General features: G+C 34.8%; 2 protein-coding genes across 2 annotated transcripts; both read right to left on the bottom strand.

Annotated features, from left to right (window-relative positions):
* Nucleotides 1–20,010: 20,010 nt before the first annotated feature.
* Nucleotides 20,011–21,036, bottom strand: LOC139500464 (ankyrin-1-like). Its single transcript, XM_071289202.1, has one exon. It carries the CDS (start codon nucleotides 21,034–21,036, stop codon nucleotides 20,011–20,013), a length of 1,026 nt encoding a protein of 341 aa, XP_071145303.1.
* Nucleotides 21,037–26,273: 5,237 nt separating this feature from the next.
* LOC139500463 (putative ankyrin repeat protein RBE_0220) lies at nucleotides 26,274–27,166 on the bottom strand. Its single transcript, XM_071289201.1, has 2 exons — nucleotides 27,162–27,166; nucleotides 26,274–27,096 (listed from the first exon to the last, which is right to left on the bottom strand). The coding sequence occupies exons 1-2, from the start codon at nucleotides 27,164–27,166 to the stop codon at nucleotides 26,274–26,276; spliced, it is 828 nt and encodes a 275-aa protein (XP_071145302.1).
* Between the last annotated feature and the right edge of the window lie 43 nt (nucleotides 27,167–27,209).

Raw genomic sequence — 27,209 nt, 5'->3', positions numbered from 1 at the left:
CCATAGCATCAATTGTCCAATCAAAATGAACGTCACAAACATTGTTGCATTAGAATGTGTCTTTGAAAGCTTCCTTCCATTATTTACAAAAATGTGAAATTCTAAGGAAAAATGCTTAAAATTTGACTTTTTACGAAATGGGAAAGATGAAATCCACACGTTTTTAAAAGCATTTGGTCGACAACTAAAGGATTCAGGTAAGATAAAAGTTATTAAACCTAAAAATACAACCATCATTATTAGCAATTAGGAGATAACTGTATTGTATTTTAAGCTCCGACGGCATCGTTTGGAGATTTGATGGTCGCAAATTAAGTTTACTGGCGACGCGTTAGCGGAGACGGTAAACGGGTATTTGCGACCACCAAATCCCCAATTGATGCCGTCAGAGCTTAAAATACAATATTGTTATCTGCATTCTAATGAAACTGACAGAAAACCACGTTGAAACATGTATTTAAAATCTGTCATATGCCGTCTGCGCTTGCGCGTACGTCCCATAGCATCAATTGTCCAATCAAAATGAACGTCACAAACATTGTTGCATTAGAATGTGTCTTTGAAAGCTTCCTTCCATTATTTACAAAAATGTGAAATTCTAAGGAAAAATGCTTAAAATTTGACTTTTTACGAAATGGGAAAGATGAAATCCACACGTTTTTAAAAGCATTTGGTCGACAACTAAAGGATTCAGGTAAGATAAAAGTTATTAAACCTAAAAATACAACCATCAAGCCAAGGTGTTTCCCTATATTCGGACAAATCATGAATAATATCGTATTGTATCTTAAATTTTATTTTGAATTTTTTGCTCTATAACGATTTTTCGTTATTTTATTTAGCAATTAAACATGTTTCATACTATTACGCTTTCGATTTTCAAGCTAAAAAGGTCGAAATTTTCCAAAGAGACAAAATTATGATCATTGTACACGGACAGAAGCTAAAACACATGAACAATTTACCTTTATGCACACAAATTGTTGATTCGACATAGGAATTGACATATTAGCAATTAGGAGATAACTGTATTGTATTTTAAGCTCCGACGGCATCGTTTGGAGATTTGATGGTCGCAAATTAAGTTTACTGGCGACGCGTTAGCGGAGACGGTAAACGGGTATTTGCGACCACCAAATCCCCAATTGATGCCGTCAGAGCTTAAAATACAATATTGTTATCTGCATTCTAATGAAACTGACAGAAAACAACGTTAAAACATGTATTTAAAATCTGTCATATGCCGTCTGCGCTTGCGCGTACGTCCCATAGCATCAATTGTCAATTGATGCCATGTAAGAAAGTGACGTTATCCAATCAAAATGAACGTCACAAACATTGTTGCATTAGAATGTGTCTTTGAAAGCTTCCTTCCATTATTTACAAAAATGTGAAATTCTAAGGAAAAATGCTTAAAATTTGACTTTTTACGAAATGGGAAAGATGAAATCCACACGTTTTTAAAAGCATTTGGTCGACAACTAAAGGATTCAGGTAAGATAAAAGTTATTAAACCTAAAAATACAACCATCAAGCCAAGGTGTTTCCCTATATTCGGACAAATCATGAATAATATCGTATTGTATCTTAAATTCTATTTTGAATTTTTTGCTCTATAACGATTTTTCGTTATTTTATTTAGCAATTAAACATGTTTCATACTATTACGCTTCCGATTTTCAAGCTAAAAAGGTCGAAATTTTCCAAAGAGACAAAATTATGATCATTGTACACGGACAGAAGCTAAAACACACGAACAATTTACCTTTATGCACACAAATTGTTGATTCGACATAGGAATTGGCATATTAGCAATTAGGAGATAACTGTATTGTATTTTAAGCTCCGACGGCATCGTTTGGAGATTTGATGGTCGCAAATTAAGTTTACTGGCGACGCGTTAGCGGAGACGGTAAACGGGTATTTGCGACCACCAAATCCCCAATTGATGCCGTCAGAGCTTAAAATACAATATTGTTATCTGCATTCTAATGAAACTGACAGAAAACAACGTTAAAACATGTATTTAAAATCTGTCATATGCCGTCTGCGCTTGCGCGTACGTCCCATAGCATCAACTGTCAATTGATGCCATGTAAGAAAGTGACGTTATCCAATCAAAATGAACGTTACAAACGTTGTTGCATTATAATTGGCAATTACAACAAATACAGTTCAGATATCAGTGAGTCAGAAGCATTGACCCAGTGATAGTATTAACATTAACGGTACCAATTTTCCTGCACCAGTTACGCATTTCGACCATACATGTCTCTTCAGTGAAGCTCGTGGCAAAATATTTGAAATCCAAAGCTTATATAAAAATATAAAACAACACGTTTAATAATTTATTGCGTCCGAAGCGCTTTTCTGGATTTACCTTCATCAGGAACGCTCAAAGCCAAACATTTGAAATCCGAAGATGTATAAGTACCGAAAATCGTTGAAGAGCTATATGTTAAAAATACCTAAAATAAATAGCCAAATTCATCTAAAGCCAACTTTGCCTGAGGGAGTTGAAACCTTAGTTTCATAATTATATAAAAGATGAAGAGCTATATAATCAAAAAGGTTCAAAAAGGATAGCCAAAATCCGTGAAAGGAATCAGAGCTTTGCATGAGGGAGACACATTCCTTAATTTATAATAATTTCTAAATAAAGGCAACAGTAGTATACCGCTGTTCAAAACTCGTAAATCTATGAACAGAAAACAAAATTGGGATAACAAACTAAAACTGAGGGAAACACATTAAATATAAGAGGAGAACAACGACACAACATAAAAATGTAACATACACAGAAACGGACTAAGCATTAGACAAAATCCGATGAGAATAAAAAAATATAACATCAAAACCAAATACATGAATTTGGGATAAAAAAGTACCGTGACACGTCTTATAGTAATGTACTCAAATATAAGAGAACATTTGGCAACAGCAAATAACACAAACAATCCGTATTTTCATGCCAGTACCGAAGTACTGGCTACTGGGCTGGTGATACCCTCGGGGACAAACAATCCACCAGCAGAAGCATCGACCCAGTGGTAGTAATAACATTAACGGTACCAAATTTCCTGCACCAGATACGCATTTCGACAATACATGTCTCTTCAGTGATGCTCGTGGCCAAAATATTTGAAATCCAAAGCTTATATAAAAGATGACGAGCTATAATCCAAAAGGTCCAAAAAGTATAGCCAAATCCGTAACAGGAATCAGAGCTTTGCATGAGGGAGACACATTCCTTAATTTATAATTATTTCTAACATTTTGTATCAGCAAATTCAAATAACACAAACAATCCATATTTTCAAGCCAGTACCGAAGTACTGGCTACTGGGCTGGTGATACCCTCGGGAACTAACAGTCCACCAGCAGAGGCATCGACCCAGTGGTAGTTATAACATTAACGGTACAAATTTTCCTGCACCAGATGCACATTTCGACAATACATGTCTCTTCAGTGATGCTCGTGGCCACAATATTTGAAATCCAAAGCTTATATAAAAGATGAAGAGCTATAATCCAAAAGGTCCAAAAAGTATAGCCAAAATCCGTGAAAGGAATCAGAGCTTTGCATAAGGGAGACACGTTCCTTAATTTATAATAATTTCATGCATTTGGCAACAGCAAATTCAAATAACACAAAAAATCCGTATTTTCATGCCAGTACCGAAGTACTGGCTACTGGGCTGGTGATACCCTCGGGAACAAACAGTCCACCAGCAGAGGCATCGACCCAGTGGTAGTAATAACATTAACGGTTCCAAATTTCCTGCACCAGATACGCATTTCGACAATACAAGTCTCTTCAGTGATGCTCGTGGCCAAAATATTTGAAATCCAAAGCTTATATAAAAGATGAAGAGCTATATAATCAAAAGTGTTCAAAAAGGATAGCCAAAATCCGTGAAAGAAATCAGGGAGACACATTCCTTAATTTATAATAATTTCTAAATAAAGGCAACAGTAGTATACCGCTGTTCAAAACTCGTAAATCTATGGACAGAAAACAAAATTGGGATAACAAACTAAAACTGAGGGAAACGCATTAAATATAAGAGGAGAACAACGACACAACATAAAAATGTAACATACACAGAAACGGACTAAGCATTAGACAAAATCCGATGAGAATAAAAAAATATAACATCAAAACCAAATACATGAATTTGGGATAGAAAAGTACCGTGACACGTCTTATAGTAATGTACTCAAATATAAGAGAACATTTGGCAACAGCAAATAACACAAACAATCCGTATTTTCATGCCAGTACCGAAGTACTGGCTACTGGGCTGGTGATAACCTCGGGGACAAACAGTCCACCATCAGAGGCATCGACCAAGTGGTAGTAATAACATTTACGGTACCAATTTTCCTGCACCAGATGCGCATTTCGACAATACAAGTCTCTTCAATGATACTTGTGGCCAAAATATTTGAAATTCAAAGCTTATATAAAAGATGAAGAGCTATAATCCGAAAGGTCCAAAAAGTATAGCCAAATCCGTGAAAGGAATCAGAGCTTTGCATGAGGGCGACACATTCCTTAATTTATAATAATTCCTAACATTTGGCAACAGCAAATTCAAATAACACAAAAAATCCATATTTTCAAGCCAGTACCGAAGTACTGGCTACTGGGCTGATGATACCTTCGGGGACAAATAGTCCACCAGCAGAGGCATCGACCTAGTGGTAGTAATGACATTTACGGTACAAAATGTCCTGCACCAGATGCGCATTTCGACAATACATGTCTCTTCAGTGATGCTCGTGGCAAAAATATTTGAAATCCAAAGCTTATATAAAAGATGAAGAGCGTTAATCCAAAAGGTCCAAAAAGTATAGCCAAATCCGTGAAAGGAATCAGAGCTTTGCATGAGGGAATCACATTCCTTAATTTATAACAATTTCATGCATTTGGCAACAGCAAATTCAAATAACACAAAAAATCCATATTTTCAAGCCAGTACCGAAATACTGGCTACTGGGCTGGTGATACCCTCGGGGACAAACAGTCCACCAGCAGAGGCATCGACCTAGTGGTAGTAATGACATTAACGGTACAAAATGTCCTGCACCAGATGCGCATTTCGACAATACATGTCTCTTCAGTGATGCTCGTGGCAAAAATATTTGAAATCCAAAGCTTATATAAAAGATGAAGAGCGTTAATCCAAAAGGTCCAAAGAGTATAGCCAAATCCGTGAAAGGAATCAGAGCTTTGCATGAGGGCGACACGTTCCTTAATTTATAATAATTTCATGCATTTGCAAACAGCAAATTCAAATAACACAAAAAATCCATATTTTCAATGCCAGTACCGAAGTACTGGCTACTGGGCTGATGATACCTTCGGGGACAAATAGTCCACCAGCAGAGGCATCGACCTAGTGGTAGTAATGACATTAACGGTACAAAATGTCCTGCACCAGATGCGCATTTCGACAATACATGTCTCTTCAGTGATGCTCGTGGCAAAAATATTTGAAATCCAAAGCTTATATAAAAGATGAAGAGCGTTAATCCAAAAGGTCCAAAGAGTATAGCCAAATCCGTGAAAGGAATCAGAGCTTTGCATGAGGGCGACACGTTCCTTAATTTATAATAATTTCATGCATTTGCAAACAGCAAATTCAAATAACACAAAAAATCCATATTTTCAAGCCAGTACCGAAGTACTGGCTACTGGGCTGATGATACCTTCGGGGACAAATAGTCCACCAGCAGAGGCATCGACCTAGTGGTAGTAATGACATTAACGGTACAAAATGTCCTGCACCAGATGCGCATTTCGACAATACATGTCTCTTCAGTGATGCTCGTGGCAAAAATATTTGAAATCCAAAGCTTATATAAAAGATGAAGAGCGTTAATCCAAAAGGTCCAAAAAGTATAGCCAAATCCGTGAAAGGAATCAGAGCTTTGCATGAGGGAGACACATTCCTTAATTTATAACAATTTCATGCATTTGGCAACAGCAAATTCAAATAACACAAAAAATCCATATTTTCAAGCCAGTACCGAAGTACTGGCTACTAGGCTGGTGATACCCTCGGGGACAAACAGTCCACCAGCAGAGGCATCGACCTAGTGGTAGTAATGACATTAACGGTACAAAATGTCCTGCACCAGATGCGCATTTCGACAATACATGTCTCTTCAGTGATGCTCGTGGCAAAAATTTTTGAAATCCAAAGCTTATATAAAAGATGAAGAGCGTTAATCCAAAAGGTCCGAAAAGTATAGCCAAATCCGTGAAAGGAATCAGAGCTTTGCACGAGGAAGACACGTTCCTTAATCTAAAATAATTTCATGCACTTGGCAACAGCAAATTCAAATAACACAAAAAATCCATATTTTCAAGCCAGTTCCGAAGTACTGGCTACTGGGCTGGTGATACCCTCGGGGACAAACAGTCCACCAGCAGAGGCATCGACCTAGTGGTAGTTATAACATTAACGGTACAAAATGTCCTGCACCAGATGCGCATTTCGACAATACATGTCTCTTCAGTGATGCTTGTGGCCAAAATATTTGAAATCCAAAGCTTATATAAAAGATGACGAGCTATAATCCAAAAGGTCCAAAAAGTATAGCCAAAATCCGTAACAGGAATCAGAGCTTTGCATAAGGGAGACACATTCCTTAATTTATAATAATTTCTAACATTTTGTATCAGCAAATTAAAATAACACAAAACATCCGAATTTTCATGCAAGTACTGAAGTACTGGCTACTGGGCTGGTGATACCCTCGGGGACTAACAGTCCACCAGCAGAGACATCGACCAAGTGGTAGTAATAACATTTACGGTACCAAATTTCCTGCACCAGATAAGCTTTCGACAATACAAGTCTCTTCAGTGATGCTCGTGGCCAAAATATTTGAAATTCAAAGCTTATATAAAAGATGAAGAGCTGTAATCCAAAAGGTCCAAAACGTATAGCCAAATCCGTGAAAAGAATCAGAGCTTTGCATGAGGGAGACACATTCCTTAATTTATAATAATTCCTAACATTTGGCAACAGCAAATTCAAATAACACAAAAAATCCATATTTTCAAGCCAGTACCGAAATACTGGCTACTGGTCTGGTGATACCCTCGGGAACTAACAGTCCACCATCAGAGGCATTGCCCCAGTGGTAGTTATACCATTAACGGTACAAATTTTCCTGCACCAGATGCGCATTTCGACAATACATGTCTCTTCAGTGATGCTCGTGGCCGAAATATTTGAAATCCAAAGCTTATATAAAAGATGAAGAGCTATAATCCAAAAGGTCCAAAAAGTATAGCCAAATCTGTAAAAAGAATCAGAGCTTTGCATGAGGAAGACACATTCCTTAATTTATAATAATTTCTAACATTTGGCAACAGCAAATTCAAATAACACAAAACAAATCCATATTTTCAAGCCAGTACCGAAGTACTGGCTACTGGGCTGGTGATACCCTCGGGGACTAACAGTCCACCAGCAGAGGCATCGACCAAGTGGTAGTAATGACATTAACGGTACCAAATCTCCTGCAACAGATACGCATTTCGACGATACATGTCAATGCAGTGATGCTCGTGGCCAAAATATTTGAAATCCAAAGCTTATATAAAAGATGAAGAGCTATAATCCAAAAGGTCCAAAAAGTATAGCCAAATCCTTGAAAAGAATCAGAGCTTTGCATGAGGGAGACACATTCCTTAATTTATAATAATTTCTAACATTTGGCAACAGCAAATTCAAATAACACAAAAAATCCATATTTTCATGCCAGTACCGAAGTACTGGCTACTGGGCTGGTGATACCCTCGGGGACTAACAGTCCACCAGCAGAGGCATCCACCAAGTGGTAGTAATGACATTAACGGTACCAAATCTCCTGCACCAGATACGCATTTCGACAATACATGTCTCTTCATTGATGCTCGTGGCCAAAATATTTGAAATCCAAAGCTTATATAAAAGATGAAGAGCTATAATCCAAAAGGTCCAAAAAGTATAGCCAAAATCCGTGAAAGGAATCAGAGCTTTGCATGAGGGAGACACATTCCATAATTTATAATAATGTCTAACATTTGTCAACAGCAAAATCAAATAACACAAAAAAATCCGTATTTTCATGTAAGTACCGAAGTACTGGCTACTGGGCTGGTGATACCCTCGGGAACTAACAGTCCACCATCAGAGGCATTGCCCCAGTGGTAGTTATACCATTAACGGTACAAATTTTCCTGCACCAGATGCGCATTTCGACAATACATGTCTCTTCAGTGATGCTCGTGGCCGAAATATTTGAAATCCAAAGCTTATATAAAAGATGAAGAGCTATAATCCAAAAGGTCCAAAAAGTATAGCCAAATCTGTGAAAAGAATCAGAGCTTTGAATGAGGGAGACACATTCCTTAATTTATAATAATTTCTAACATTTGGCAACAGCAAATTCAAATAACACAAAAAAATCCATATTTTCAAGCCAGTACCGAAGTACTGGCTACTGGGCTGGTGATACCCTCGGGGACTAACAGTCTACCAGCAGAGGCATCGACCAAGTGGTAGTAATGACATTAACGGTACCAAATCTCCTGCAACAGATACGCATTTCGACAATACATGTCTATGCAGTGATGCTTGTGGCCAAAATATTTGAAATCCAAAGCTTATATAAAAGATGAAGAGCGTTAATCCAAAAGGTCCATAAAGTATAGCCAAATCCGTGAAAGGAATCAGAGCTTTGCATGAGGGAGACACGTTCCTTAATTTATAATAATTTCATGCATTTGGCAACAGCAAATTTAAATAACACAACAAATCCGTATTTTCATGCCAGTACCGAAGTACTGGCTGCTGGGCTGGTGATACCCTCGGGGACTAACAGTCCACCATCTAAGGCATCGACCCAGTGGTAGTAAAAACATCTATTATGGTACCAATTTTCCTGTTAAGTTTGGCGGATCATCAATGAATACTGATTTTGCACTTTTTTTTATGTTTTTTGTTTCAATGCAGCATCCTTTCATAAGAAATAAGACATATGACTACGGTTATATTTCTTTTTGTCGTAGCTTATAGTAACACGCCTAACGTCTTTCCTTCTTCGAATTTGTTTTTACCAAAGTAAGATTGATAATGAATTGTATTTACAATGAGTAACAGGAAAAAGAAACCATTTGGAGCGAGATATGATTAACCTCCCAGAGAATCGAATAAAACCTCAGTTATCCGGTTGGGTTTGTGTTAATCAGTCTTCATATATGAGCCTGTCCCAATACCATCAAATGCAGTTGTTTTCGTTAGTTGCTGTGTAACACATTTGTTAATCGTTCATTATATTGTTATAAATGGGTATTGATAATAATCTGAAAGAAACAACACATTTTATATTTCTAAATTTTATTGGGATCAATATCTGAAAACCTGAAAAATAACGGTCTTAGATGATTTTGATACACTAGGACAACTTTAGCAAACTCAATTTGGGGAGATCAAATTGCATATTTTTATAATTAGTACCAATTTTATCAGATAACATAACATTTAACATAACGTCTATCAACTTATCAAGTTGACATAGCGGTAAAATTCAACTGTCAGTGAACAGGCACTTCGATCACGATTTTCACGGGTCTACATTAAATTCACACTTTCAGGGGATAATGGGTTTGTAAAACATGTTTGTCGTTACCTATTCATTCAGTCTCATTGTTATTTGACACATCTTTTGGGTAGTTTTCCCTTAAATTCCATCGTGGCGAGTGCTTGTTTACGTATATTGGAAGTTGCCATTCCAACGAATGGGCACTTCCGGGTAACGGTACTTCTTTATAAAGTTATAATAATACATAAAAGTATTATTAAGATATGATTAAATACTTGCTGGCCTTCCTTTTATTGTGTAGGATATTTAATAATAAGATATAATTACGTTAAGTAAGTTTTTGTGAAGCGCCGTTAAGGAACTATTTTGTGATTTCAATGACGTCAGATAGAAACGTAGGTGATAAGGCTAAGAGTATGGAATTTTAAGGTTTATATTTATTATGTCGCTTATTTATTGGAATTAAAGGCAAACTTTCGCGATTTTATGTATTTATAACGACATTTTGGGACACGAGCCAGAGTTTTCCTTAGTATTTCAAAGTTATAGTAGATTTTCAGTTCTGTGAGTCGCGGATGTATTTCACCGTCAAGTATAAATACGGCGTCGCACTAGCACTTTGGCATATCGTATCTGGCTATCAAGCAGAGCAGAGCAATAAACAAAACAATCCTTAAAGTCAACCAAGCTATTTAGGTACAGGATACATTTCGATATAAAGTTATTTTACCTTAAGCTATGCAATAGCATTTCAAGTCTATATTTATCTTTTTACATCTTTTGGAATATTAAACTAAAAGCTTACATAAGGACGTCCAGGAACCAAATACTGCTTCTTATAAGTATTCCCGCTTAAGCAGGTCTTCAACAGGAAGTGGCTTCATATTTAGACAAGATGCGGAACCAGTTCAATGTTTACAATTTCTAATAGCAGTTTTTGGCAAATTGTACAATTATTAAAGATGTAAAGATATGATGTCCCACCACGTTGACAACTTTCTAATTTCGTAATTTAATGAAATAAGTATATTGCATTCTCTCATTATTGTATGATTGATAGGATAAAGACTTGTAAATCTGTATATATAAGTTACATCTGGGGTTCGAAAGGCCAGCATCTTACTATGAGTATACTATGTTATTGCTGATATTTGAATGCGTTATTTATTGAGAGATATGTATATATGCATACTGGACAAGAATAAAAGTCATTCTTTTACGCTAGATTCATCATTTTATATATGATTATGCTGGAGTCAACAAACTACATTCAAAACAAGACTAAGTAAAGGAACACTATCAATAATCAATCATACGGAATTAAAAGTACACTCGACCCCTACTCGCCCGCCTGTAACAAACTGGTGTCAGATGTGGGATGTCACAGTCTACGATAAAGATGGATCTTAACGTGGTGGAAATTTAATTTTATTACAATAATTATTGTACGTTATATATATATATATATCTAGGTTAAAATCAGTCTAAGTCTCAACATGACCGAGTCGCCAGATCTGGAAATCAGATTTAGATCGGAAGAGAGAGAAAAAGAAGCAAGGCATGAGAGGAATACCGAATTTGCGGATGCAAATGAAACTTTAGAAGAACACAGAGCAAATGTATATGCACATGGGGAGGGAAACGTAAATAGAGAATATGGCATGTCTGGACAAAGAGGACAAAGGGGGATAAATACTGACGGATTCCGATACAACAACCCACACACAGTCTCTATTAGACCAGAACCATATGATGGAGGAGAGGATTGGGAGGAATATCTTTCACACTATGAGGTGTGTGCCGAACTTGGTAGGTGGCGGGACGCAGACAAAGTATTAGCGCTAGTGGCAGCATTAAGGGGACCAGAAAGGACATTTTACATTAGTTTAGAACAGACTGAAAAACGGGATTACGGTATTTTTACTCATAGATTAGGATTACGATTTGGAAGTACAAGGCAACAAAACAGATGGCTTTCTCGTCTGGAAATGAGATTGCTCAGAAAGAAGAAACGCAGTGTCAGAATGACAACAGATACACATTTAGGAGAAGCATCTATATTTTCACAGGAACCTTCGGAAAACCAATTTCACGATAGCATTAATGGACTAACAAGGAGGATTTCACAGCTTGAAGGTACAAAACAGAATTATAGCAACTCTTGGCAAAATAATAATAAGAGAAGGCCTCAATGGGAAAATACTAATAACATGCAAGCTAAATTCTTCATTTGTGAGAGCACAAGTCACTTATGTAGATATTGTCCATTTTATCTCCGATACAAGCAGGAAAATGCAAGACATGACAATACTGGAGGACAACAAGGCTCCAAGGACCAGGATAACAGAAACTCACAAAGTATCAATCAGGGAAACTTCAGTTCCCCATTGGCTCGTTAGACCGGGAACCAGTGGGAAATTTACAGTCACAGGAATTAAGTCACAATATTAGGATAGGACAAATGAGAAATACAGGTGGTATATGGGATAACGGATTTTATACAAAAGGATACCTACAAAACTTACCTTTGACAATATTAATAGACAATGGATCAACCTCCTCTATATTGAATTATAAAATTTACAAACAGTTAACTGATGTACTGAAAAACGCAATACTAGAACCAAGCACATATAAACTTTTTGATGTAAATGGCAATCCTTTATGCTCATACGGGACACTTAAACAAAAACTCACTTTAGGGACAGCAGATTTTAATACAGAATTTCTTGTCTGTGATATCAAACAAGATGCGATCTTGGGGCAGGATTTTCTATTGGATCATATAGACAAAATTGATTATAAAAGACAGATATTATCTTCAAAGGATACAGATATACGTTGCTGGATAGAAGGAGAAGCAAATGCAATATGTAGAGTCATTGTAAAGGAGACAGTCACTTTGCCGGGAAAATCTAAAAATGCTCATGCCAGTAATAATAGAAAAAGCAGAACACTTATGACCTCTTGGATACATTGATAAAACTCAGAAAAAGGAAACAGAACATAAAATCACTAGGGAAATTTTAGATCCACACCAGGAAGACATTAGAGTACAATTAATTAAATTTCGGGAAGAACCAATTATTGTACATGCTAAGGAACAGATAGGTGTATGTGAGTCATACTACGAAATGCCAGCGGTAGGAGTATGCAATTACATTGGAACAGAGGGAACCAGTTTAGACAAGCTACCATCACATATTGAGGACCTATTTAACAGAAGTATTGTACATTTACAGAAAAAAAGAAAAGCAACACCTGAAGGAACTTCTTCAGGCGTACTCAGACGTTTTTGCAAAATCAGCGGATGATTTAGGGAGGACTAATAGAGTACAACATAGGATAAATACAGGAACTGCACATCCGATAAGACAAGCACCTAGGAGGCTACCCTTGGGAAAAAGGGAGTATGCTCAAAACTCACACCTAAATGGAAAGGACCATTTATAATTGAAAAGAGAATAGATGATGTTACTTACCAAGTAAAGAGAAGCTTGAGGCAGCCGTCGACTGTATATCATGTGGATCGTTTAGCACTGTATCAAGGGAGGAATGTACCATCGTGGGCAAGCAGATTTCGAAGAATGATGGATTTAGAGGAAGCAAATAACGACCAGCAATTGGATAAGCCAGTTGGCTAAATGTTGGAGGAATATTAAAGGTCCTCAGCATTCTGTACCTGTTCATACTTTTATTTTTGGATATACTGCAGTATATATTTTTATGACAGATCTGTCGGAGAGAGATTTGGGGGTGGTCCGGCCAACCACTAGTCAAATCATTGAGATATAGGATAGGGATCCTGACTGACTAAGGAGGAGCCTAGTAGTCGAGTTTATTTTGGATATGAACAGTTATAGATATCTTTGGAGTTGTTTCGTTGGTGTTATTTGCATGGTTTGAGTTGAGTTTACTTGCCTACGGATGCTGGCCTTCCATGATCACATTTATAGAACGGGACGGGGGGAGGATTTTAACTTATTGTATAAACAATACAGGGAATTAATGGCAGTATTCCTTGTATTTCAGAATGAGTTCAGTGGTATCAACAAAATGCTGGTTATGTCCGGAAACATGTGAGAAGAAAAAGGACCTCAAGAGCCATGCCATCTCAGAGCATTCAGTGTGCAGAGTTGTGTGTCCATGGTGTGTGGATAGTGAGAGGACGTTTGGCAGAATGTCGGAGCTGACCAAGCACAGTAAGAGAAAGCACAATGATCTCACCATAGACCTCCTGGAGGGTGATCTTTTTACAGAGCCAAGTGGATTTTGGTTAGCCAAGCGGCCAGATGATTATATAAAAATTATAAAACCCTCAGAATGGACCAGCACCATTGTCATCAGGACCAGGGCGGCACTGTTGGGATGGGTGGAAGCCACCAAGAAGGAGGGATCAAACAAGCATAAAAAGTCATGGGAAGAAGGATGGAAGAAGGCACTAGGTCATTCCATTTCCAGTGAGCAGCCCACCAGCTCCCGGAAATGGAAGTACAGTCCATCCAGACCTCTAGTGGACCTCCCTGAACTAGCAGTAGCCAGAATTGACCTATTATCTAAGGGGAACATAGGCTTTCTCAGAAAGAAGGAGTCGTCTGCAGAAATATGGTTCAAGGTAGAAATGGTACATTGGGTCATTGAGGACTCCAGGGCAAAGGACAATTTGGTTAGGAAAATGGGAATTGCAAAAACAGACCATGAGCCACCACAAAGTTTTGGAACAGAACTTAAGTTGTCAGAATCAAAGCACACATTCAATCAGGTAACCAAGGCGTTGGGGATTGATGAGAGACATGTCAGGAAGCTCTTTAGGGGAAAGGTGACATTTGAAACTAAGTCCCGGAAAAAGGCAGAGGAAACAACCAGGGAAGAAACTGGCAAGTCCGATATTGGAGAAGAGCCAGAGTATGAGATCATGGACTCCATTGGAGAGGTAGACGACCTAGAAATTATCTCAGAAGAAAAGGAACAACCAGAAAAAGCTAAGATCATCACAACAAACCAGGAACAATCAGAAAAAGTTGCAGATGTCGTACCTAAAGCAGAAAAGAAAAAGTCAAGCAAACCAGTTCCAATTGAAGACAGCCCTCTTAAGAAGCTAGACAACGAGGAGAATGATATATTTACCGATGCTGAGTGAGGACGAGGAGGAAGAGGAGGCAACATCAGAGACTTCGGACAAGAGAATAATAATGGTGAGCCAAAAAGAAGTGTTTGATATAGAAACTGATGAGGAAGACACTACCAAGATTCCACTTAGAGAGAGGGCGGAGACTCTATTAAAGGCAGGAGGGATGCCCCTATTTCCACCAGGGAGGAGACAATGGGCTGGAGAAAGGATGCAGGTGTCTAGTAAACCAACACCAATGTTCTGGCCGCCCAAGGAATAGAGGAAACTGACAGCGGATCAGAAGCTAACCGCTTGGAGGTTCGCCGCCATGACCTTGGCAAGGGGGCATGGAGTCGACACCGCCAAGGAAGAGAGGGACGTGCTTGACAAGTATGCCATGCTTGCCTTGCCAGGTACTGCTGTATCTAATCAACCTGGAGAAGACGTGATTATAAAGGCCAACTACAACTTATTGAAAGATATTTGCCTTGGAAAACTGGTAGGAAATGAAGCTCTGGAATTAGTCACCATGCTAGAAGCTGCCACCCGATCAAAACCACCAAACGACTTAGTAAAATTATTATGCAATGTACCTCTGAGATTGTCAGAAGATGTTAAGAAGGCCAAATGACATTAACTTTATACACTTTTTATACTGTCCAAGATGACAACGACCATCACTAAGAAGAATAAAGAGAGAGACTTAGAACTGTCAAATTTTATTGTTATTGTTCTTTTGTGTTTTAATGCTTTTAGTTCATTGCATATATATATTAACATGTGTATAATACAAAAGAGAATTCGGAAAAAATTCTTTTTTTATTGGGTGGGGAAAGTGTTATAAATGGGTATTGATAATAATCTGAAAGAAACAACACATTTTATATTTCTAAATTTTATTGTGATCAATATCTGAAAACCTGAAAAATAACGGTCTTAGATGATTTTGATACACTAAGACAACTTTAGCAAACTCAATTTGGGGAGATCACATTGCATATTTTTATAATTAGTACCAATTTTATCAGATAACATAACATTTAACATAACGTCTGTCAACTTATCAAGTTGACATAGCGGTAAAATTCAACTGTCAGTGAACAGGCACTTCGATCACGATTTTCACGGGTCTACATTAAATTCACACTTTCAGGGGATAATGGGTTTGTAAAACATGTTTGTCGTTACCTATTCATTCAGTCTCATTGTTATTTGACACATCTTTTGGGTAGTTTTCCCTTAAATTCCATCGTGGCGAGTGCTTGTTTACGTATATTGGAAGTTGCCATTCCAACGAATGGGCACTTCCGGGTAACGGTACTTCTTTATAAAGTTATAATAATACATAAAAGTATTATTAAGATACGATTAAATACTTGCTGGCCTTCCTTTTATTGTGTAGGATATTTAATAATAAGATATAATTACGTTAAGTACGTTTTTGTGAAGCGCCGTTAAGGAACTATTTTGTGATTTCAATGACGTCAGATAGAAACGTAGGTGATAAGGCTAAGAGTATGGAATTTTAAGGTTTATATTTATTATATCGCTTATTTATTGGAATTAAAGGCAAACTTTCGCGATTTTATGTATTTATAACGATATTTTGGGACACGAGCCAGAGTTTTCCTTAGTATTTCAAAGTTATAGTAGATTTTCAGTTCTGTGAGTCGCGGATGTATTTCACCGTCAAGTACAAATACGGCGTCGCACTAGCACTTTGGCATATCGTATCTGGCTATCAAGCAGAGCAGAGCAATAAACAAAACAATCCTTAAAGTCAACCAAGCTATTTAGGTACAGGATGCATTTCGATATAATGTTATTTTACCTTAAGCTATGCAATAGCATTTCAAGTCTATATTTATCTTTTTACATCTTTTGGAATATTAAACTAAAAGCTTACATAAGGACGTCCAGGAACCAAATACTGCTTCTTATAAGTATTCCCGCTTAAGCAGGTCTTCAACAGGAAGTGGCTTCATATTTAGACAAGATGCGGAACCAGTTCAATGTTTACAATTTCTAATAGCAGTTTTTGGCAAATTGTACAATTATTAAAGATGTAAAGATATGATGTCCCACCAAGTTGACAACTTTCTAATTTCGTAATTTAATGAAATAAGTATATTGCATTCTCTCATTATTGTATAATTGATAGGATAAAGACTTGTAAATCTGTATATATAAGTTACATCTGGGGTTCGGAAGGCCAGCATCTTACTATGAGTATACTATGTTATTGCTGATATTTGAATGCGTTATTTATTGAGAGATATGTATATATGCATACTGGACAAGAATAAAAGTCATTCTTTTACGCTAGATTCATCATTTTATACATGATTATGCTGGAGTCAACAAACTACATTCAAAACAAGACTAAGTAAAGGAACACTATCAATAATCAATCATACGAATTAAAAGTACACTCGACCCCTACTCGCCCGCCTGTAACAATATTGTATATAAATTAGACCGTGTTTATCGAAGAAGGCCAAAAGTACGGTGACATATGGTTGTAAATTTCTGTGTCATTTGGTCTTTTGTGAAGAGTTGACAATAATATCAAATCTTCTTTTTTATATTTAGATTTGAATATATTGTTTTGTAGACAGTTGTTCGTAGTTTATTTTCTATGTAAGTCTTTGTGAGGCCACACCAATTTAATTTCTTGTTCTACGGATTTTTGGACTCCAAAATATGGGGCGAGCGAGCGATTTGTAAATTTTAATAAAAAAATATTTAATTTGCAAATTTTTGAGGCGAAACTTAAAAATAAAGGCGAGCGATTATAATTATTTTTTTTGTAAACATTCAAAAGTAGATTTTCACAATATTAAAACTTGATTTATCACTTGTACGTTGACATTTCTTTAATTTCTGATGTATTTTTTCCCTGTTCACCAAGAAATAGTTACATCTGGTCTATGTGTGTGTGACTGACAATGAGACAATTCTCCATTCAAGTCATAATCAGTTTGGGGGCAACCCCTTAATGTTATAAATATCCCTTGTACATGTTTTATGAGGGATCGATATAAGTTATAATATATTTGTTTGTATAAACGAGCTCATATTTTCTCAAAGAACTATATATCTATCGGGTATTAAATGGTCAAAACATGTCCAAGAATTTTGTAATATTCCTGGATATTAACCATGTTAACACATTTACTTTAACAGTTTAATATTATTCAAAATAAGTGGACCCCTCTTTTTTGAGTACAAAATTCTAAGTTTTCAAAGGTTTTGTATAGAAGAACTATACAAATCCTTGGTATTTCTGTTTTCTTTTCTACATCAATAAAATGACCCCTTATCTTATCTGAGGGAGGTCAAAGTACGGCCTTTTACACAGGGCTTTGATACAGACCAAACAGCCAGCTATAAAGGACCCCAAAATTATAAGCGTACACAATTCGAACAGGAAAACCAACGGTCTTATTTATATATATATATCCAAACAGGGAAAATACCAAATTATGAACAACATCAACAAACGATAACCGCTGAACGACAGGCCCCTGAATCAATCAGGACAGGTGCATAAACATGCAGTGGCTATAGAAAGTTTTGTTTCGCCAGCATACAATATAATTGCAGTTGAAGGCAAATCCTTCAGAAGTTCTTCGTACTTTATTCTAACAGCGAACATGTTTTGATAGGGAATATAAGTAAGGGGAAAGAAACCAATTGTTTGTTCTTTACAGGTATTTCCGCGCTGTTGTAAATTTATAACGGAGCACTCCCTCTTTGGGAATAGGTTTCATGCTGAAGCAAATATTGTGATTGTGATTGGTCTCTTCTATATCTTTTTTAAAACACATTTGTTGGGGTAAGTAAATCTATCTAATTCACATCAATCCTTTTTGTAACTTGATTATAGATAAATATGTCGTTGGCTTTCCAGCTAACAATATTGACATTTCTCGTCTTCATTGAACTCAATGACCATATTTATATTAATTTCTTTGCGGAAATTATAAATTTAAATGACAGTTTCGTTAGCTTAGTTATAAGAATGACAAAAAATAAAGATATGACCCTGATAGATAGTCTTATTCTAACCAATTGTCATCGACTTGACAATTATAACTGGATTTCATACAGTATGGAAGGTTTTGACTACTCCATGTGGTTAGTATTTTGGGAACCAGATAATAAACTGACATTTTACATTGGATGCCACTTCAAAATTTCAGAACATTTAATCTATAGATACTAATTTTTTTTTTTATCATCGATATAGGCATGTTAAAAAATCTATATTTAAATACCCCAAAAAACAATGCTGACATAGTGCGCATCAATGTCTTTTTATCAAAATCCATAGTATAAATTATTGTTCAGCTTAACAATACATTTTAGTCAAAGTACAAACTGTAATTTGTAATAGACTTTTTAGACAACCAATAGCATTAGTACACAGTAAAAATTCAAATCATTATTAATGAAAAAAGTACACAACATATATATATGAACAAATGTGGATGATAATTTCAGATGGGTGTTTGACTTTTAAACAAATGTCTGGTGGTCTTTGTTTGAATCAAGTATTGAAAAAGGTCCATAATTTTTTTTATCAAATTATAATCTCATATTGCAAATATTTCAAATATTTATTTTGAAATAACAAGTATCAAACATTAATTCATATAAAAATGATTATTCTCATAATACAAACACTAATTTGTATTTGTTTCCTGTAACGCTATATCAAACAAGCAAAACAAGACCACATTCATTGAATTGTGCTTCTTTATGTCACTGATAGGGAAAAATAAAAGTTTAGTTTAAACATGTTTCATTGTCTAAATAATTAATAGGATTGGATACAAGTTATAAAATCTTAACATAATCCTCTCCAAAATAAGTATAATATACAAACATTCAAGATGACAGAAATTATATAATCAAATACAATATGAAAATTATATACTAAAATATATTATGTTTAAACAATAACAGTTGGGTACGAGTACATTTTGAATACAGTAATATTAATTTAAGAGTCGTTTGCATGGCGTATACAAGCTTCTTGTATGTATATTTCTGAAAAAAATTGTGTTAGGATCAACACTAATTTAGTCTGTTCCAAATAAAACATGTTCTATGAAAAAATAACAATAAAGTGTCAACCCTAACACTTGATAAGATATTAAAATGAATATTGCAGATGAATAAACCATTGTGTATCATCACAATATCATCCTTAAACAAAATATCTTTTCAGATATGTTTCATTGCCAAATTTGTTTACTGCATTGTTAAATACTCAGGAATTGTATTCTCTAAGTTTTCTTTGATATATTAATCTCTACTCTGGAATGTTCATTAATGACAGCAAGTATGCCATTGTGTCCATTTTCATTGGCAATTTGTATGGGTGAGATACCAAAAGTGTTACATTTATTATAATCTGACCCCTTCTCTAACAGCATTCTTACGACATCTATATGATTTTTCTTGCAAGCATTATACAATGGAGATTCTCCAAAATATTCACACTTATTAATGTCTGCCTTTCTATCTAGTAATATCTTAACTACTTCTATATGATTATTCTGACAAGCAATGTACAAAGAAGATGCTCCAGTATCTCTACACTTATTAATGTCTGCCTTTCTATCTTGTAATATCTTAACTACTTCTATATGATTATAACTACAAACAATATACAATGGAAATGCTCCATGATCTTCAAACTTATTAATGTCTGTCTTTCTGTCAAGTAATAAATTAACTATCTCTATATATTTATTTTCACAAGCAACATGCAAAGGAGGTTCTCCATAATTCATACACTTATTAATGTCTGCCTTTCTTTCAAGTAATATATTAACTACCTCTATATGATTATTCTCACAGGCAACATACAAAGGAGATGCTCCATCATATCTACACTTATTAATGTATGCCTTTCTGTCAAGTAATATCGTAACTACTTCTATATGATTCCTCTCACAAGCAACATACAAAGGGGATGCTCCATCATATCTACACTTATTAATGTATGCCTTTCTGTCAAGCAATTTTTTAACTACTTCTATATGATTATGATAACAAGCAACATACAAAGGAGATACTTCAGTATTTGTACAATTATTAATGTCTGTCTTTCTGTCAAGCAAAATCTCAACTACTTCTTTATGATTTTTCTTACAAGCAACATACAAAGGAGATACTCCATAAGTTTTACACTTATTAATGTCTGCCTTTCTGTCAAGTAATATCTTAACTACTTCTATATGATTATTATGACAGGCAATATACAAAGGAGACGCTCCAGAATCTTCACACTTGTTAATGTCTGCCATTCTGTCAAGTAATATTTTAACTACCTCTATTTACCGGTATTTGGATTTCTTCATATTACCAATAGTTAAAACACAAACTACGTACATATCTGATACAGGTAGCTTCATACGTCTACTCGAAAAATCAAAGATAGAAAATGATACTTTAATGGTGACCTATGATATCACATCCCTTTACACAAATCTAAGATTTAGTGAAATTATTGACGCTTTAAACATTGTTACGGGGATATATGAAAACCTAGAATATAACATAATAAAACCCAGTTTTGACTACTTACTACAAATAACAAACTTAATTCTCCTTAATAATGAATTTACCTTCAACAAAAAATATTATAGGCAAATTATAGGAGCTAGCCAAGGACATGTAGCAAGTCCTCAAATCTCAGACATAGCAATATACCAACATATAAATAAAATTCTAAATATCTTTCCGCACAAAAACAAAATATTATTTCATAAACGAATGAAAGATGATGAATATATTTTATTTCAAGGTACTACGGAAGAAGTTAAACTTCTTTTCAATATAGCAAACACAAACCACAACCTACTGCAATTTACTTATGAAATTTACAGACAAAGTTTAAAATTTCTAGACTTAGAAACGTATAATAAAGGACAGAGATTTCAAAAAGAAAATATCTTAGATATTAAATGTTTTACAAAACCAACTGAAAAATTCCAATATCTACACCAAAATTCTAACCACGCTAAAAGCTGTTTTAAATCCTTTATTAAAGGTGAAGGAATAAGAATTCTTAGAAATACCTCTGATCCTGACAATTTTAATGAAAGAATAAACTTATTTACAGAAAAATTAATACAAAGAGGTTACATAATCGATTTTGTAAATAAAATATTAAGAAATATTTCCCATATAGAAAGATTAAACAAATTAACAAACAAAGAAACAAGCATAGACAAAACCACAGATAACTATAATATATCTTTCATAACACAATACCACGCTAATGCAGAAAATTTACAAACCATTATAAGAAAACATTGGCATTTAATTCAAGACAACCCACAGTTCAAAAATCTTTTTGATAAAAAACCTACAATAGCATTCAAAAGAAACAGGAACATTGGGGAAATCGTTAAGAAACACTTGGAATAAATCAATGTCTCCCAATAGAAATTAATTAGACAGTTACACTAAAACCAAAGGAAGGTGCGCTGACAATGAAAAATGCATATTGAAACGTATCTTAAACTAAATCTAATAACCAAAACCAGTGATCCATACGTTGATAAAACGAACAATGATCAATAAAAGGTACAATAATAAATGAAATGTACAAAATAATAAACAAATAAACATTTAGAGAATAAAAAACATAAACGGACGACCTCTGAAGAGAGTTACCTGGAATATAATTCCGAAAGAACTCGAAACATTGTACACGTAGCACGTAATCAATGTAAGGTCGGAAATGTGATACATACTATAAACGGGTGGATATTAGATCAATATACCTATAATTTATGCCGATTTTCAAGCTAAAACGGTCGAAATTTTCTAAATAGACAAAATAATGATCATTTGTACACGGACAGACGCAAAAAAAACATGCAAAATTTACCTTTATGCACACAGATTATTAATTCTTCATAGGGATTGGCATATGACTGTTTATATTCAAAGAGCTTGTATAAACCTATTGTAATGGTTGTCGTCATGATAAGACAAAATGGCCGCTATGCAAATTTGCAAAGAACCCCAAATTTTGTCATATGATGTGCACACATTGGTGTTGAGATGAGGCATTGAAGTATACAATTGTTAACTACGGAGATGGTAACGAAAACACTCCCGGAAACGATTTCTTTCTCTAGACATGTAAAGTGGATTTCATAATTTAAAGTATTATTCTAGCAAAAAAGTTTGGAAATCAAGTTTGATATCAATACACAATCTTGTGCAAAATTTTATTTAAAAACTTACGCAAGATAATGAAATACTGATGAAAGTCATTTATAATCCTTATCATCAGATTAAAATTGAAACATGCAGTCACTATTTATTGTAATGGTTATTGGATTGTGGATTGTAAACTAGTGTTTGTGTGGTTCGTTCTATCAATAAAGTTTGAGTTCTGCAGACGTTTTTATTAGCCAAGCTTTTGTTGATATCTGCTAATTGTGGTGCCAAATAGGACCCAAAGTTACTAAAGAAGAGACAAAGGCATCACACTGGTGTCAGAAGTAGTGATTGCTATGAATGTATTCGGCTGAGAAGTTTGGAAATTCATCGGAAAGTTGTCAGTTTGGCAATCCAGAAGCGGATCCCCGTCAAACACATTCCAAACATAATAATTTTCCGATATAAAGATCGTATGATTTTCATACTCTTAACTACTTAAATTTTTTAAATTTAACAAAAGATTAGCTTTCAAAACGGTTGCAACAATTGATCGGTTTTAATGGAAAGTCGCATACAAGAAAAACTTGAAGATGATGTATCGGACTTGGACGAGATAAGTGTGATTGGTGTAAATCTACCACATAATTAAAACCGAGAACACAAGATCCAGACTCAGGTGATAATGTGAATAAGAACGATAAGCTATCCCAGGAATTGGTTGCCGTAAAGAGATCTCATTATTTGAAGATAATACCATTAGTTCATTTGATAAGACTAAACAGAGTTTGGATTCAGGTATCAACGTAAACGAAAAGATAATGAAAGATTCAACAATACAAGAAGCAGAATCAGAATATACGGAGGTTATATGACCTGATTAGGGGACACAAAGTCCAGTCTCATATTGCAACCAAGAATGCAATGGATCTTACTGATGCCATAAATACAGTTTACAATAAAGACCGATAATAGTGCAGACTCCAGTGAGTCGAGGACACAGGCTCCGGGCTCACACGGGAATCATCAGATGACCAAAGACGGACACACACATAAAACCATAAGAAAGGGACGAAAATTGTTCCAAATATTGCGTTTCAAAGATAGACATTAAACATCAGTGCAAGGCAGGACCATCTAATGCAGTGGTTTTCGTTAGTTGCTGTGTTCCATATTTGTTTATCGTTCATTATATTGTATATAAATTCGACCGTGTTCATCGAAAATGGCCATAAATATTATACGCTGACATATAGTTGTAAATTTTTGTGTTATTTGGTTTTTTGTGAAGAGTTGTTTTATTGAAAATCATACCACATCTTCTTTTTTATATTTAGATTTAAATATAGTGTTTTATAGGCTGTTGTTCGTGTCTTTGTAGTTTATTTTCTGTGTAAGCCTTTCAGGGGTGGATCCAGCCATTTAAAAAAGGTTGGGGTGTCCCAACCCAGAGTAAATGGGGGGAGGTTCTAACTATATGCTCCCATTCAAATGCATTGATCGTCCAAAAAAGGGGGGTTCCAACCCCCGGAACCCCCTCCCCCCTGGATCCGCCAATGCCTTTGTGATGGTAACATCTCCACGATTTTTCTAGTTTTGATTGTGATTGGTATCTTCTATCTCTTTTTTTAGAACACAGTTATAAACATTGGGGTCAGTAAATCTATCTAATTAACATAAAACCTTTTTTTAACTTGATAACATATATATATTTCGTTGGTTTTCCAGCTAACAACAATGAAATTTATCGTCTTCATTGAACACAATGACCATATTTGTATTAATCTATTTGCAGAAATTATGAATTTAAATGACACAGTTTCGTTAGTTATAATAATGACATAAAGTAAAGATACGACCCTGATAGATAGTCTTATTCTAACCAATTGTCATCGGCTTGACACTTATGACTGGACTTCATACAGTATGAAAGGTTTTGACTACTCCATGTGGTTAGTATTTTGGGAACCAGATAATAAACTGACATTTTACAATGGTTGCCACTGCAAAATTTCAGAACATATAATCTATAGATACTATTTTTTTTATCATCGATATAGGCCTGTTAAAAATCTATATTTAATTTCCCCCAAAAAACAATGCTGTCATAGTGCGCATCAATGTCTTTGTTATAAATTATTGTTCAGCTTAAAAATAAATGTTAGTCAAATTTTGTTCAAACTGTAATTTGTAAATCATTGTTTATGCAACTTATACAATTAGTACACAGTCAAAATTATAAATAATTTTTTGTTCAAAATGAAAAAAGTACACAACATATATATATAATATATGACTACAGACAACTTAGCTGATCTGTTAAAATAGCATCTTCATGCCTTATATATCATGTACTGTAGTACGACACTAGATTAAAACTGACGTGGAAAGGTAACACCCGGCCACCGAAAGCTTCATTTTTATGAAGTCCAGGTGGTCGAGTGGTCTAGCGCGCCGGTTACAGTGCAGGCAATTTGGTGTCACGATATCTCAGTAGCATGGGTTCAAATCCCGGCGAGGGAAGAACAAAAAATTTGCGAAAGCAAATTCGTTTTAACATCAACCCAACAATGTTAAATCTGTAAATTTGCTTCCGCAAAATTTTACATATATGAAAAATGTTGATGGTAATTCCATGTGGGTGCTTGACTTTTAAACAAATGTCGTGTGGGCTTTGTTTGAATCAAGTATGGAAAAAGTCAATAATATTTTTTTTTATCAAATTATAATCTCATATTGCAGATTCAAATACATATTTTTGAAATAACAAACATTAATTCATATAAAAATATTTTTACATCCATTGTGCTTCTTAATTTATGTTACTGATGGGAAAAGATAAAAGTTCAGTTTAAACATATTTCATTGTCTAAATAACTAATTAGATTGGATACAAGTTATAAAATCTTAACACAATCCTCTCCAAATAATTACGTTATACAAAAATTCAAGATGACCGCAATTATATAATTTAATACAATATGAAAATTATATACTCAAATACTAGTATATTATGTTTAAACAATCACAGTTGGGTATGAGTTCACTTTAAATACAATAATATTCCCCAAAAAAACGTTTTGTATGACTATATAACTACATGAATATATATTTCAGAATAGAAATGCGTTTTGTTCAACATCAATTTCGTCTGTTTCAGATAAAATATGCTCTATAAAAAAAGCAAATAAGTGTTTGAAATTTAAAACAAAAAGCTCCACCCCATCCCTGGATAAAAAAAATCATACGAAGAAACCATTTATAAGTCATTACAATATAATCCTTGAAAGATTTCTTTTCAATAAATTTTCATTGCTAAACTTTTTTTCCAAAATATGTTCAATATTCCTGCATGGATGATATTCTCTTAATTTTCTTGTAAAATGTTCCCTCTAGAATGTTCTTTAATGACAGTAATTATGCTATTGTGTCCATTTTTTGTGGCAATGTGTATAGGTGAGATACCTGTATTGGTACATTTCTTATAATCTGACCCCTTCTCCAACATCAATTTTACGATATCTATATGATTATTCTGACAAGCAATATACAAAGGAGATACTCCATCATCTTTACACTTATTAATATCTGGCTTTCTTTCAAGTAATATCTTAACTACCTCTATATGATTATTCCGACAAGCAACATACAAAGATGATACTCCATTATCTGTACACGTATTAATGTCTGCCTTTCTGTCAAGTAATATCTTAACTACCTCTATATGATTTTTATAGCATGCCACATGCAAAGGAGATTCTCCATCATCTTTACACTTATTAATATCTGCCTTTCTTTCAAGTAATATCTTAACTACCTCTATATGATTATTCTGACAAGCAACATACAAAGGTGATACTCCATTATCTGTACACTTATTTATGTCTGCCTTTCTGTCAAGTAATATCTTAACTACCTCTATATGATTATTCTGACAAGCAACATACAAAGATGATACTCCATTATCTGTACACGTATTAATGTCTGCCTTTCTGTCAAGTAATATCTTAACTACCTCTATATGATTTTTATAGCATGCCACATGCAAAGGAGATTCTCCATCATCTTTACACTTATTAATATCTGCCTTTCTTTCAAGTAATATCTTAACTACCTCTATATGATTATTCTGACAAGCAACATACAAAGGTGATACTCCATTATCTGTACACTTATTTATGTCTGCCTTTCTGTCAAGTAATATCTTAACTACCTCTATATGATTATTCTGACAAGCAACATAAAAAGGTGATACTCCATTATCTGTACACTTATTTATGTCTGCCTTTCTGTCAAGTAATAT

The sequence above is a fragment of the Mytilus edulis genome, chromosome 13 (assembly GCF_963676685.1).
Source record: "Mytilus edulis chromosome 13, xbMytEdul2.2, whole genome shotgun sequence".
Classification (NCBI taxonomy): Eukaryota; Metazoa; Mollusca; class Bivalvia; order Mytilida; family Mytilidae; genus Mytilus; species Mytilus edulis.
This window is presented reverse-complemented; position numbering and strand designations above follow the sequence as displayed.

Bases quoted from the DNA above. Each gene is read 5' to 3' on its own strand.
- LOC139500464 (XM_071289202.1), bottom strand. From the start codon at position 21,036: ATGGCAGACATTAACAAGTGTGAAGATTCTGGAGCGTCTCCTTTGTAT.